The sequence below is a fragment of the Amaranthus tricolor genome, chromosome 3 (genome assembly GCF_026212465.1).
Source record: "Amaranthus tricolor cultivar Red isolate AtriRed21 chromosome 3, ASM2621246v1, whole genome shotgun sequence".
NCBI lineage: Eukaryota > Viridiplantae > Streptophyta > Magnoliopsida > Caryophyllales > Amaranthaceae > Amaranthus > Amaranthus tricolor.
In genome coordinates, this window is record NC_080049.1 from 29521303 (window position 1) to 29537602 (window position 16300).

The window sequence follows — 16300 nt, forward strand, 5'->3', positions numbered from 1 at the left end:
ATGTCCTAATGCCATCTACCCTTAAAAGGTTTCTGTTTTGTACTAGCTCAGCCCAACTTATTAAAGAGATTATAGTGACCCGGCCTAATGAACACTTCTAGTGATATTCATAGTTCAATTATATAGAAAAATTACAAAATTATTATATAAGACGATCTCACCATAAGATACGCTTCATACATATACTTCCTCTGGTTTTTAATAATTGCTAGATAGTGACATTTCTCTTCACAAAATGTCACTATCTGTAGCAACTAATAAAAACCAGAGGAAGTAGATAACATAGTCGAATTAACATAAATTATAAGAATATAAACCTTATATTTTGAAGTCATCTCACAATATTTTAACGGAGTAGCTGAAGAAAAAGTGGGTACAAAGATAAAAATGTTGCCTCAACATTAATGATTAAGTGTGAGATATGCCAAACCCATTCGGGAACTTAAGAAGAAGATGATCATCAATTCATTCACGTCTTTTATTCGAATTGATTCTTAAATGATACACTTAACACTATACAAGTATACAAGCAAGAACATAGATGTCCAACATTGCAAAAATACAACACAAAAAACTCCTATAATTAATCAAAACAGGAAAAGAACATACATTGATATACTCACAGTCACACACTACGCAAGTTAAGGCGTATATAAATCTGCTGCTTCTCGTTATCAACGGATTTTCGCAGTTTTTCGTCATCAAAAATTGAATAGCTGCCATCAAAGATTCTTTCCCATAACCATAAAGAAGCTCTATTGACGATTTTTTGTCGTTTATTTCTATAATCAATCAAAATAAGATCTCCCAGCCATTAGTTTTTAAGGGAACAACTCTGATCCAAAAGACTTATTTTTTCAGCAACAATGAGCAGGCAGATGGTCCACAGTGAGTAGTTCCCTCTATGCCATCTCCATTTTTGTCTTAAATGAGTTGTTCGCTGTTTTGCATCAATGATGTGGCGTGAGGCAAATCGTTGCCTCCCCTAAATGAGCCATTAGTAATCAATGAATCTTAAAAGCCCATCACTGTGTATATATTTATATGAACTCATGAAGGCTATACTGATAGATCAACCATGGAATTCTTTGTGAAGATCTAATTGAAGAAATAAGGAGACTGCAGAACCTCTCGTAAGTCAAAATCTCCTCGTTCAGGGAGAGGAGGAAATTCTAATCCCGGGAAGGAGTCTTGAAAGCTATTCAACAACTGCACACAAAACATTATGTAATTCTTAAAAGATATGCTAACGAAGCCAATAACTTGACATTTGAGTCAGAGGAATAAGTACGAACAACTGCCTCTACTACAAGATCAATATTGATGTTTCAAGTATTAGGATTGGGTTTTGGATTCCATGGTGGAGGAAGGGTCATGTCTAGGTGTTTGAGGAGGTTGGGGATGGGTTTGTCGAAAGAACAATGCACAGAAAATTGAATTTGTAATAGAGAAACACAAATGTATAGCAGAACGCAGGGAAAGATTGTATTACGTGAAATGATACGAGTAATTCAAGCATACTCCAGCTCCCATTGTAAACTCACTTTACAAACCTCATCATGATTAACCGTCCCCTTTTCCTTGCTTATATACTACTAAGGCATGAACAAAAAGATTCCCCCTAAACAAACTATGAGAATAACAAACTAGTTAATTGAAAAATAACAGAAGTATAAATTATTCTCTTCTTGAAGTTTATTGCATAATATAATGTTTCCCTTTGCTCTAATTTTGCCGTGTGTAATCATTCATAAAAGGCTCCCGCCTAAGCGGGGTTCAGGAGTTCGGATGTACCCAACTTTTCCCATGTTTGCAATAACAAAGAGGTTATTTCCGATTGACCCTTGGTAGCAAACACATCGGCAACTTCACACAAATAAAAAGTGCACATACTAAATGAGTCATTTTAATATAGTACGTTATCATATGAAACCAAAGAACATAATAAAAAAATAAAAGAAAAATAAAACAACTTAATTAGGGGTCATGTACACATGCTTAAATAATTAGATGTCAATTTAATATAGCTTCTAAAATAATTTTTAAGTAGTGAAGACATGGAAGACCCACATCCAAAATGGTTTACTACCGTCTACCCCAAGGTTTATTTTAGTATTAGGTCAAAAAAGAAAAACTCAATAGAAAAAAAAGATTCCTCCCGAGTTCTCACCAACAATCCCTATAGGGTAAATAGGCAAAAGTAGCTTATTAGAGCATTTGGAGAATTTGACAGTCAACCATTCTTGAGTATTTGTTAAATAGAGGATTAAAGCAGGTCTATTTTGGTTCCGTTCTCCAAAACCAAAAGAAGCCAATTTAGTAACTTTTAACGAAATCAGTTTGTCAAATAAGTAAATAGAACCAAACATTCAATAGATACCAAACACTGGAAACCACGGCACTCATCATCATACGATGATTAAAATATATATCCGTACAAATTCTCATCCAGATTAAAATACTCACATTCTCAAGTATAGGTTGTTCATAGAGCTCAACAAACTTCTCCCTTAATATCTGGTTCATCTTTTCAACATCACATGCATGTGTCCAATACGAATCATGAACTCCTAATAGACGAGTAAACCAAAAAATAAAATTTAGTAAGCAAAAATTTCCTTATGCTAAAATGTTGAGATGTTGAGCATAATAGACAGACCTGCAAAATACAAGCCAGCCTGTTGGCAGGCAATTGCAGTCATCATCATATGGGATCCATCAAGAGAGTGAACAAAATTCGGAGGGAATGCTGTTCTCTGGCGCTTAACCATGACCTTAAACAATTACAACATATAAAAACCTTTTGCCAAGAATAAGTACTCACTAAAACAGCTACAAGGTCAAAAAAAAGACAAACTGATATGACATAAGGCCTGCATGGACTATGAGTTGGGTACACTATTAAACAGGTGAGGTTTACCTTATCGGAATCGTGGCAAAGTGTTAAAACTTGGATAGAAGTCTTGATCTGCAACCATTGTAAATACGTGTTTAAGGGATAAGAAGGGAAACCTCATAGACAAGTACAAGACAAAATACTTCGAACTTGGGATTTTACCAGGCGTCTTCCAAGAATTCTATAAGGTTGAACAACAGGGAGTCCAAGTGGTGTCGTCCATTGCACAGGTTTGTTTTCAGATGCTATAATCTATTTACAGGATAAATTGAATAAAACATTATGTCAGGGTATTTAAAACTACCAGATGCACACATCAAACAACATTAAAAAAAAGGTTTCTAAAATATATCATTTGACAGTATACACCCATAATATTGAGAAGAAAAATTCCTTAATAGGCAGGAAAATAACAATAAATTTCCACTTTAAGGAATCAAAACTTGCTTTTCAAAAACATCTTAGTTTGCATATCGTATTGGAAGTTGGTAACAAATAAGTAGGTCAAAGAACACAAACCTTGGCACAATCACCAAGCCAGTCCATTATGCCTCGTGCTGCTTCAAACATTTCTTCCAGTGCAGTCATAGTGGTCTGCTCATGCAAAAAACACAAAGCAACACCAAGAAAACATATTTCAGCTGGGAAAACTTTTAACTTTGACAACCATGAAAACTGGTAGCAGAAAACATTCAACACAGTAAAGAACAGAATAAGTGTTAAACCATAAAGGTGCTCATAGTAAGATCAATCTTCATGTCTATCTACTTCTCTACTTTAGTCACTGATGTCTAATTTACACACACTATTCAGTTCAATTTCGAGCTTCCCTTTCACAAAAGTTTTCCTTTGGGACCCAAAGTACTAGAACCAAATTATATACTAACTTCTGGTTTTTCATGAATTCTGAACAAGGAACTTCTTGCTTCCTTAAACCCGGTTTTGATCTAGTGTGTTTCCTCAAATTCATGATTCTCGAGCTATCTTACAAAAAGTAAATAATTGAACAGAAAAAAATGACACCTCCACCTCTTCCTTTCCTAAGTTCCAAGGCAAAATGATTAACAACGCAGATATGTAGATAAACTACTAGAAATTGCTAAAGGGACACATTAGTACCCACAAAAGCACATCCCTATAGAGGTCCAAGTGGTCAGAAAACCAGACATGCATTATTTCCTAAATACCAATCAGATGACCATTTGCCTTCCTTTGATGTAAAAGTTAAACTTTATACACAAGCAACATGAAAAAAAAATCCACATCTTACTTTAGCAGCATAACACGATGCCGCAAACAGCTTGTTATCATCAGCGATTGCATTACGTTCTTTCAGTCTCCTCTTAATTTGTTCACGAGCACCAATATAGGTGACACCATACACTGAAGTCATTACAGTCTGCTTGACCAGCTTCCTGTCCACCTAGGTTTTTGCATCAAATTCAGGAAAGGGTTATTCCAGGCTATCAACTAGAGTAGGAAAAAAAGCTCAAATGCAGAATGCATCGAAGTGGTTGGAAAAATTGCATATAAATATCATGATTAAGCCTAAGCTACATGAAATATCTGAGGTAACACTTAAAAGAAAGTGATTGTCCCTTCTCAGGGTCAGAGAAAGAGAATACCTGATCTAACAGAAGCTTCGCGACGGGTGCATTAGGATCGGTTAAAGGATCTTTCTCAGCATCTTTACGCATTATTTCAAGAACTCTGTATGTAAAGAATAGAGTGACAGTTAAGGGAAAAAGCATCTTTAAGGAATCTCATACGAAAACGCACACATGAATTATGTCGAAGGGCATGATCAATATTACTATAAGGTGAGACCAAATGTCTTGATTATCCCTTTGACATCTTATGGCAAACAAACCCAAAGGCAAACAATTTGCAAAAACGATCGGCAAACCCATCATTATAAAAGAATGATTGAAATTGGAGTTCAGAGTAAGATAGGTGTTGCAGCCCAAAATAACTCCTTACTCTTGTACATGCAGCAACTCAGCATTGCCTTTTGGCAAAAATGACATTGTGATGTGTATTTGTGATATCTAGACATCATGTAATGTGTATTATTTTATTTGGAATAACTTTATTTTTCATTTTTGGAATTGGGAGTCTGTCGGACGATTCACAGCACCTGCAGGTTGCACTGTCTCAAGATTTAATGAAATGAAGATGGTTCTCAAGAGTTGTTGGCTTACCGAGCAGCAATTCCTGAGTAAACATCAGCTGGTTTATCCCCAGCAACAAGATTCACGGCCTCTGCTCCCAACTGAATTAATACAGATTATCAATATGCAGCAACATCATAAAACACAGCCGGTAATGCAGTTCTTAGATATTCAATTTTTAAAATGTAAACTGCACATACGCAGACACCTTAACAAAAGGTGCATTACCTTGTCTCTTCCTAGGGCAGCATAATGTTGCAAACCGTTACACGAACCATCCTTGCAAAATCAATCACAAAACAAATAACCAATGTCAAAAAATATTCAGTACAAGCTGAAAAGAAAAAATAGAAATAAAAAACAACCCACAAAAGATGTGTGCAATGAAACATTATTGTGTCAATGGTGCAACAAGTTACTTTGCAAACGGGTCATATACTACACAAATGGTAGAACCGTAGTACAGATTGATGAGAATTGTGCACTTAGAAGACTAGTGGCCAAAAGTTGGTAAATAAGTGCCTCAACGAAAAATATCATAAGTTGAGATCAAAGTTAAGATTAAAGCTGACTTGAGACATTCCAAACAAACTCCCACTAATTTCGTTACCATACTTCCATGTATTTACATTAGCAAACATAGTGTTGCAGCACTTAAAACAAGGAAAATATGGGCAAAGTTAAGCACTAACAATTTTTGACACTCTACAATTAGAAAGACATGATGAAATTTTCTTAAGTAGCTATTTCATTCATTATAAAAAAATACAATTCACTTCATTCCCTATGACTATCACCATAACAGTCCTCAATAAAGTGTTCATAACCTTAAAAATACCAGTAAGAGAAAAATAGCGTATTGAACTGTAAAAACTCCTTAAAGAAAAATCCTATATAAAATAATTTACCTGGTGGACTGGTATATGTGAAATGTAGTCATCTGGAGATGAGCTTCTTAAAGCTTCAGTAAGATTTACACATGCTGCCAGGCACTGGAAAGGATCTTCCGCATTCAACCACCAGCGTTTTCCTTCCAAAGGCCTGTCCGCAGAATCATAAATATCATCTAGATGGTTCTCGATAAATGCTATCCGACCTTCATATGACAATTTATCAACACCACCAGCAAATAAATTCGCAAGATGTATTTTAAGCCAGCAAAGTCCTGACTTTCCAAGAGGACGGCCCTCAGCAAACTCTAAGATTCCCCGACATAAATCTGAACCAAGATGGTTCAAATGAGGATGCATGGGGTATGCACGACCTCGGAAATCCACGTTGTGCGGATAGTAGAATCCTTCCTCATCCTTCATCTTTCTCGCAACCTAATTCCACCAAAAAATGAGCATTAACACCTACTAGCAAACCATTGTTAATATCAAGTCATTGTGTGAACTCTACAAACAAAGCGACTCACAGCTAGTTTGAGTTCTGTATCACATCGTTGAGAATGCCTTTCAGCATTTTGTTTCTTAACACCTTTAATTTTCCACTTCCATTTCTTAAGTTCTGCCGCATCATCTGTATCTGGTTCCTCTGGCAACGGAACCTAAAATGTTGCATAGATTAGTGCTGATAACAGCAAACTACCTTCCATAAAACAAACAATTTTACCAGATTAACTTACATCTTCACGGTCAACTAAATCAGCAAGACGACCACCACTAGCCCATATCCTGTCTATGACACTAAGTACCTTTTTATTGATCCTCCATTTGGTGTTGCCAAGTGTATCAAGAGCCTGAACAACAGTTATAGAAACTATAATTACAATTTGAGCACTAGGAAAAACAATGGGGAAAAACATTCCTAAATGTTATCCTTTGTTTCTTTTTACTTGCAACCCACCTTTATGACACACAATTTGAGGAAGAGAACAGAGAATGTAAAATGACATAATAGCTAAATAAATTTAATCACTAATTAGAGAAAAATATAGGTTATTATGGTTTGATTTTTTTTAATTGAATTATCCATTTACCATGAATAATCTTTTCCTAGATTTCCTTAACTCAGGATTGCAAGTATAAAGATACGGAGGATAGTATGATAAAAAAAAAAAACTCAAAATATTCAAACCTCGTAAACCATAGTTAAATTATCATTTGAAATCCTTTTAAAGGCATCTCTTTGCTGTTTTGCTCCATGGGTTCTCATAATATAAGATGGAAGATACAAATGTGCTCCTTTGTTATACCTACAAAGCACACAAGGACCAAAAATTAGACTACGATGCATGACCCAAGAAAACAAATAAAAGATGCAGAATTGATAATCTAAAGAAATTAATTAACATCCTCCATGATATTTATTTTTAGCACTAATGCACTACTAAGCCAACAAAAAGGAAGAATGTGAAGTTGGGATGGGACAAAAGCAGATCCGTCACTCGTCAAGTCAGTTGGGTCAGATTTCAGAGTATCAGACTCTGATTCGATAATTTCATGTTTAAAATACTTCAGGATTTTAAAACAGGTTTCCTGTAACAGCCCCATAGCTTTCAAGATGCAACGTCATATAAATAAGAAATGCACATGATTTCTTGAGCCATTGTAGTAAAATCCATTACAATTCAAACCAGAGAACTATGATTCATTGATTCCATCCATAATGAACATATCTAATCAAATAAAATACTTAAGTACAACAAAAACAATGCTAAAGCTGATAATGTCACAAGTTCAAGGTCTTTTGAGTAAGGGAATGGTACACGCAAATTGAAATAATAAACTTTTTCATACGTATGTTGCATTTGTAACCAGCAATAAATAGCTCATATTCAATCAAATGGATAATGTTTCCAATAAGTAACAACATATTTAAAATGTATATTTGAAGATAAATACTTAAATTTTCAAATGTTTCATTTCTTAGAAAATCCCAAATATAAAACAAAATTCATTACATTAATTATAAGAATTTGGAGGATCTTACAGTTTCCAATTCAAAGTAAAATCCCGATTTTGACAGTATTATCTTGTAGCATATTATAGAAAACTACGAAGAAAAGAGAACAAAGTGAACAATAAGGATATTAAAGGAATCTAAATTTTACCATGATGTCTCCCAATGATTTCATGTTACCTTACTCATCGCCCTATCTCCTCCATGTCCCCTTCTCTCTTCATTAGCTCAAACTATCTCAATATCCTATATAACCCACATTAGCCAATCCCATCCTCGTCTACTTTTCAACCATAAGATAGCACTAACAAGTACGGGGAAAAAATGTAGATTAAGAATTTCACTAGAGTTCAAAAAAAATTCCAAGAAGATTAAAAAGAAATTCGCTTAAGGTCGATTGACCAAATTAAACAAAATTTAAGATTTCGGTTACACTCACGTAGGTCTTTCAAAGTCAATGTGAATAGGTTTGCGGTTTTCTTGGCTATGTTTCACTCGCAGCAAGCTCAAAGACCATTAAAATAGGGTCGTTAATACAGGTGATATTTTGCATAGTGGATTGACCTAAATGGAATTTTCACAGCATGTCATCCTATAGAAAATACACACATAAGTATATTTTTGCTGCTTTCAATTTTCTCTAAGTAACCGTTTATGTTCAGCCATTCACTTTTTGGTTTGAACCATGATATTATAACTTTCTGTCAAATTTTTCCATGCCAACTCATTGAACTATAAAAAAATGTATTCCACTTCAATATGAGCCCCAATTCATCATTCCTCGATTTTGGATTAAAATGATGTACGGAAATGGCTCACTACATCATGTGCCTATTTATGCTTAGCATAAGATGATTTTTGCACTCAAATGTGAGCCTCTCAATTATTACAAACTACAAAGGTATGATTGTGCACATTCAAACCCCCTTACCCACCTAGATAAGAGCTAGCTTAGTACTTAAAAGGGACAACAATTTTGTAATCTAGGTACTAGGAAGGATTGAAAACAAGAACCATGCACACTTCATATGAAAAATATATATTACAATAAGTGAAAGTGTATTTGGCTTATCAAGCATGATTTCATCAAAGAAAATGTCAAAACAAATTATGAGATCGAATGAAGGAAGTAATAGTGATTGTTACTATCAAATAGAGTAGACAACAATAATAGGAATTTATACCCGGTCCAATTTAATGGAGGAACCAACATTGGCATGTATGGTATCACCATGTGTCTTGCCTGATAGTCACAAAAATATTATTATTCATTAATATAAGACATGCAAAATAGAACCAATAAGGTATATCATATGCCAACAAGAGAAGAACGGTGAAGCCACAACTTGTGAACAACAATGTACTCACAGTTTTTTCTAAACCCTTGCGCACCAAGGGATCACATTGTATAATTCCATACCTTCTGTACACTCCTTTTCTATTCAACAGAAAACCAGTAAAATATCTCAAGAGATTTATCTTTTTTCCATGTTTGCGGAAGATAGTAGCCTGTTAAAAAGATTAATATCTAAATCTTACTGTGATTCTTTGGAATAGGTTTTTTGGGTGTGAATGAATGCAGGACGAATGTCAGGTGGACCATCAGCTGATTGATCTACCGGAGGTTGTATATAAGCTGTTTCCTTCAACATTTCAATTAATCTGCAGCCAACCTGAAATAATAATGCACAAACATGCAGCAAGCTCACTTACAAAGTATCATGGAACGTCAATGTTGAACCTCTGTCAAGAATCTGAAGTAAGATTACAAACCTTTACTTGCATATCCAGACCCCAAGGATTTGAATCATCTTGTCCCTTCACAATTTTACGAAGCAATTGAACTTTTTGCTCCTTCATTAAAGCTGTCACCTTCTTCACAAGCCTCTGCTGTGCTTTTTCTGCATCATCCTCAATGGGAATTTTATTTCCAGATTTCCGTTTTGATTTTTCCAAAAACCTTTGAAGTTTAGCCTGAAAAAGGCATCAAGTGCTTTAATGATAGCCATTAAGACTAAGCTTACTGTGAGTGCGTCCATGAGATTGATATTAGCAAACTAGTAGAAACAAATGATGTCAAATGGTAGAAGGCAACTTCTCATAGTCACTATGCGGCCTCTGCAAGGATGACTCTAAGAGGCAGCATGCAACTCAAATATAAATAACATGAAAGGCCTTCACCATAATAGACCCTACTTGTAGAAGTAGCAACATCCTATGTAGGTAAAGGGATCAGGATGCAACCACCCTTCAGATCAATAAGCTTTGACAAAACATCATATCGAAGGTGTGTTTGGTTGGTGTACTCGTGAAAACATCAAACTAAATGATAAATGATGTTAAAGGGAAAATACTTATCCCAAGGGTTCCCTATAGCAAAGAAGGAACCCCTCATTTTCCTACATAATCCTCACTTTCCTGTCCTCTCCTCCGGTATGAATGACTCCAATCTAATTCCCCCCAATTTTATCATAATTTTAGAACCAAACACACCAGAGAGACATCTAGGCTAACAATCGTGGCTTAGGTTTACATCATACATAGCAACCTGTTGAAAATAAACTTTGCCCGCAATCATTAGGTAGCATTGCTCTTATCTGTATATCAAGAAAATATCCTAATACTTTAACTTGGGATGCGGAAAACAAAATTTGTCTCAAACATTCAAAATTTGTAGAAACAATGGCACCTATTATTAGACAACATTGCTCTCAAACATCAATAGGTGGGGGAGGGGGTGTTAGGCCCAGTGCACTAACAACTTTGTACCTTTAAATGATTAACGGTATACTACGTAATTTAATATAGAGAACCCCAATTTTTCGGGGCCACTCGAATTTATAGCAATTATCCCAAGAAAGTCACACACTAAGATAGTAACAAAAACAGCATACACTTGAGGACTATAAGCTAAACAATACCTCCTGCTCAATAGCTTCACCAATATGAGACGCGGCTTGGACCACAGTCACGCTGCCATCCCCACTACCAGCCATCAACAAAGCCATCAACTTATGCATAGTAATAACTGCCATCATATCCGCGGGTAACTGATCCATATATGGTCCAAACACTGCCTTATACTTCCCTAACCTGACCAACTCTTGGTCAGCTTTAATTGCATCCGTTAAAGGCTCAAACCAACCCAGAAACAAGGACTTCATATAAGGCAAATTAGGAGCAAGCTTTTGTTCACACATATCAGCTAACAACTCCTGATATTCTTTTGCTGCTTCATTCCAAGCTTCTGTCTCAATTTTCACTTGCCTCTTTCTAAGGGCATTATACCTCCCTGGAGGCATTCCGGCAATCAATTTATCCCCTTCCTTACGTCGTAAATTGGGCCGTTTTACATCTTTTGCACTCTCTACTTTGTTAATTTTCTCCACTAATTCACGAGTTTCATCATCTTCAGAAGAAGATACTGTTATAGCTTCAGCAGCACTTGCGTAATAACATTTGGGTTGATCACAAATCCCGTAAATTCCTATAGGATTTGCAGAAAATATGAAATTAGGACTACCCATCTCATTAAATCTTGATAAGAACTCGCCAGTTTGCCCTAAACCCACCGATGGAAACCTGGGATTTACATTATGCCCTATAAATTGCCTGATTTCAGTTGAACTTTGCGATGATTCTTTCAATTTTGTGATGTTTGAAGAGGATTGAAACACTCTAGTTATTTTAATCTTCCTCATAATATCAAAGTTTGAGAGTTTTCTCCACATCTTTTTGTGATGATCCAAAGATCAAAATGGAGTTGTAGATTTATATACCCAGAAATTATCCAAGGGGAATAATGAGTGTTTGGTGTTACAGAAGATGAATAAAGAGAGAAAAATGAAGAAGTTGACGGGAGGAAAATGAAGCAAGAACAAGACAACACCGGCGTTAATCAAAAACCCTGCTTAAACCTAGAAAAAAGCTGATCTGTGGAAACATTTTAAATATACAACTACCTCTATATAATAAATTGACGATAATACCCCTGTACTTATAATTTCTGTAAAATATTCCAATCACACTCATTAACACTTTTATCACTCTAAAAACATAAAATCAAAACTTAAAATTTGTAGAGCTTAAGCTAAGAAAAACAAAACGTGAACAACAAAACGAAGTGATTTTTAATCAAATTTATTATGTAAATTTTAAAAAAAAAAAATACTAAGAACCACGTTCCAGTCGCATGTTTTGTGCGACTTGCAATTTATTTTTTAAAAAAAAAATTTTAATATTTTCGATTTATATTATTAATTAGTAATAATTAATATTTATATTATATTTATATTTGTAATAATGATTAGTTAAAATTATTTTTATTATAATTTTTTTAAAAATTAATTATAATAATAATTATTATTAAATAATATAATATATTAATTAAATGATTGTTGATTTAACTTATTAATTTAATAAATATTATTAGTTATTGTTAAATGGTTATTATTTGTAATAGTTTTTATTTGTTATTATTTGTAATAATTTTTATTTGTTATTATTTGTAATAATAACTAATTTAATATTGTTTTTAAATGTTTATTAGTTATTATTAAATGTTTATTAAATTAATCATGAATTAATATGTGAAATTATTTTTATTTGGTATTTATGTAGTTAACTTAACGTAATATTTGATTATTTTAATTTATTATTTATAGTTAATCAAATTATTAAAAATTGTAGTAAATGGCTAGAAACCAAGGAAAAGGAAAGGGTTTTTTCAGAAACTTGTTGAGCAGAAGTAATTCTATGCGTACCTTACTAAGAGGGGACCCTCATGAGAGGGGGGTTACGAGTTCTGCTAGGCGAGCTAGGCTGGAACAGGCGGCCAGACATAGTCAGGCCTAACGTTTGAGTACGTTGCACCAAGTCCGTACTCACTTTGATGACCAGACTAGCCTCCTGAGTAATTTGAGGGGCTCCAGTTTCGATGATAGTGATTACGAAGGATCTGTTGGTCACCCGTCGATTGGACTGTCGTGCGCAGGCATGCCAGTAAGTTCGCACAGGCAGGCTCTAGTAATGCAGGCGCTTCTGATCATGTAGAAGACAACCAGGTGGACAATGCGGCTCCAGGGGGGAGGCGCCCACAGTCCGGTGGAATGGACTGGCTGATCACATCGCCCCAACCCGGGGGCCCTACTGACGCACGATTGATACCCAGTTATGGAGGGCACATAGCTAAGGTCATTTTTGAGGGCTCTGAGCATACGCCTCCGATTTTGGAGTGTCGTACCAAGAAGAAGCCACTAGAGGATATCATCAGACTGCAAGATATGTCTGATGAGCTGTATGGAGTTCTACCTGCCACTCCCCTCGGTCGTGTGCCATACGTTATGCACCAACACATCGATAGGGCTTTAGTTTCTGCCTTCGTGGAGAGGTGGCAGCCGTATACTAACACCTTCCACATGCCATGGGAGGAGATGACTATTATGTTGCACGATGTGCAACGAATTTTAGGCATTGGTATTAATGGTTCACTGCCGGCTGAACCCACTGATGGTGACTGGATGCTCGCGCTGGCCGGTCTGTTTGGAGAGCCCATGTCCGAGCTGCGGAGGAAGGGGTACTTCACCAACGGGAGCATCAACGTTGGGGAAGTTATGCACATGTGCCACCGGTCACAGGCTTTAGAGACACAGTGTATGGCCTACTACATGGCTATCGTTGGTTCGACACTGCTTGTGGATAAGACCAAGACTGAGATGCGACCTCACCCTATACTAACTGTGAACGCCGATTAGGATGAGATCGCTTGGGGTGCAGTGACACTGGCGTATTTGTATCGCCAATTGGGTATGGCGTCTACGGCTGGTTGCAGAACCATTGCTGGTTGTCTTACATTGCTCCAGACTTGGATATACGAGTACTTTCCAGCGTTTTGCCCCCATCCTCGTCGAGCTGATGTGCCTTACAAGACTAGGGAGGAGATGTGGTGCAGAGTACAATCTCAATGGGGCCTCCAACCAATGACTAAACGGTGCAGACCCATTGCTGTGACGGTAGAACTGTTGACCAAGGGGTTCCATCTACTTTACCTGAATATCTACCCCTGTTGATTTCTTTTCCTGCCACACAATTTGTCCACCATGTTCTCTACGTCACTGGCAATATGCCATATACATAATAAATGTCGCACATCTACATTAATTAGAAGATTGAATATAAGTGACATATATTTAACAAATAAAATGACAATAATTAATCAATATAACCTTTTTACCTGGGAAGACATCACGTATAGCTGCAGATAAACACTCGTCTTTATTAGTTACGATTACGTTTGGTGTCTGAGCACTGCTGAAAATATCTCTCAATCTCTCCAACACCTATGAATATGACACAGCCGCCTCATCTCGCATCAAACAAAACGCAACCAAGAAGTTGTGATTGGTTGGCGTCTATCCGATTATTTCACAAAGCGGCCCCTTTTGTTTGTTTGTTTTGTACGTCGTATCTATCAACACAACGTAGGGCCACGTACGCATCATCTGCATGGACGTGGTATTTACAATTAACAATCTACTCAATTGCCCTTCAATGTCTAAGTCTGCCCAAACCATGTAGTTATGCTCTGTGGCCATATAAAGACAGTGTTGGAGCGGAGTCCTACCTTCCATCTCTTCTCTCCTTATTGATTCTCTAACATTAAATATCTGATTCATACTAGCAAAAATACCAGGAAAATTTTGTCTAATTGAGGTCATGATAAAGGCAGGTTGCATGCTGGTTGCACTAAGGTCTCGTATGTGCTATCGAACATCTACAGTCAACCTATTTGCCCTTACATGACCATCTCTGTACACTAAGAACGGGTGGTTATGTGTTCTTTTTTCACCAGGGCACACTTTCACCGTCCAAGGTTCTCCCCCTGGTTTACGACTACCACATACAATCATAAATTTACACCATATGTTATACTTTTAGAACTTCCGGTCGGGTAGCGTTATCTAAGTTATACAAATCATCCCTAATATTACTATAGTGGTGACATCTTAAATACAAACTAACTCTAGAACGTCCTTCTTTTTGTTTATAAAGCACGTGTAAATTGAAAGCCAATTCCTATTGCAATTTCATCGGCCTAAGTATGTAATTCATCTAAAGAATCAAATTCCCTATCAGTAACAAATCTACCAGAGTAATCTACATTGTCTCATAAAATTTCATAGTCCTGCAAATGTAACATAGATTTACAATCAATAATTAAATAGTATTTAAACTATAAAATAAATATTTAGGTAAACAATTAGGTAAATAAAATACATATAAAATAAAATAATTAAAATAATACTAAAATATAAAATAATTAAAATAAATTACTACAACATAAATTATAAATTAAATAAATTACTACAACATAAATTGTAAATTACTAAAAAAATTTTAAAAAAAAATTAAAAATAATTTAAATAGTATAATTAACAATAATATAAATTATCCAATAAAATAATATACTACAACATATACAAAATATAAATAAAATATAAATTAATTTAAATAAATAAGAGGAAGAAAAAAAAATAATTAGAGTCGCACAAAACGTCATTGAGCCACGGTTGGGTCGCACGTTTTTGTGCGACTCTATTTTTTTATTACAAAGAATCATTCGAATCGATTAAACTACGTATTGAATCGGATTTATAGTCGCTTTGGTTAGCCATTGTAAATCGATTCCAACTTTTAGCTTGTTTTAACTCAGAGAGTGTTTTTAGAAAGATGTTACTGTGTTTGAGTTCGTATATTATGCAGGGGCGATACTAAAAATTCAATATATATAGGGTGGCGATAAAAGTGTTCGGGATTTCATTTCCTACGCTTTAGCTCCACAAATTTTACCTTTTGATTTAGTGCTTTTAGAGTGATAAAAGTGTTATTAAGTGAGATTGAAGTGTGTTAAACAAATTTTAAGTCCATGGGCATTTTCGTCATTTCATTAAAAAAAGGGTGACAATAAAATGAAAAGGGTGACGATGTTTAGTAATGCCCTATTTTTATTCACAAAACCATCCTAGTAATAGGACGAGTCCTTGTTGTATATTTAGACCTGATCATGGACGGCCCGGCCCGGCCCCGTCCGAAAAAGTGAGGGTTTAGGTACCAAAATATGGCCCGATAGGCGGGTTTGGGCAGAAAATAAGTGGCCCGATTTTTTTTGGGACGGGTTTGGGATTGTGTTTGGCTCGCGGGCCGGCCCGGACCGGCCTGAAAGAAGCTAAGTTGGTCCAATTAGTTATATATTTTGATTATTTCATATGCTAACACTTTTTTTCCATTTTGCATCAAGGTCAGTCTCCCATTTTTAATGTTGAAGAGGAGG

At 35.7% G+C, this 16300-nt stretch overlaps 1 protein-coding gene across 1 annotated transcript; it reads right to left on the reverse strand.

Moving 5' to 3' along the window:
• Positions 1–377: 377 nt before the first annotated feature.
• Positions 378–11962, reverse strand: LOC130807493 (DNA-directed RNA polymerase 1B, mitochondrial-like). The gene is made up of 19 exons (XM_057672712.1): positions 10893–11962; positions 9745–9945; positions 9511–9644; positions 9340–9409; positions 9156–9214; positions 7147–7264; positions 6695–6808; positions 6485–6616; positions 5976–6392; positions 5296–5346; positions 5098–5168; positions 4522–4606; positions 4167–4319; positions 3416–3490; positions 3059–3148; positions 2921–2968; positions 2660–2774; positions 2467–2570; positions 378–1209 (listed from the first exon to the last, which is right to left on the reverse strand). Exons 1-19 carry the CDS (start codon positions 11700–11702, stop codon positions 1099–1101), a joined length of 2958 nt encoding a protein of 985 aa, XP_057528695.1. The 5' UTR covers positions 11703–11962; the 3' UTR covers positions 378–1098.
• Positions 11963–16300: the final 4338 nt, after the last annotated feature.

Bases quoted from the DNA above. Each gene is read 5' to 3' on its own strand.
- LOC130807493 (XM_057672712.1), bottom strand. From the start codon at position 11,702: ATGTGGAGAAAACTCTCAAACTTTGATATTATGAGGAAGATTAAAATA. The intron at 9,645-9,744 runs GTTTGTAATCTT...TTATTATTTCAG, and splicing joins GTCTGGATATGCAAGTAAAG to GTTGGCTGCAGATTAATTGA. The intron at 9,410-9,510 runs GTAAGATTTAGA...TCTGTTGAATAG, and splicing joins ACCTATTCCAAAGAATCACA to AAAAGGAGTGTACAGAAGGT.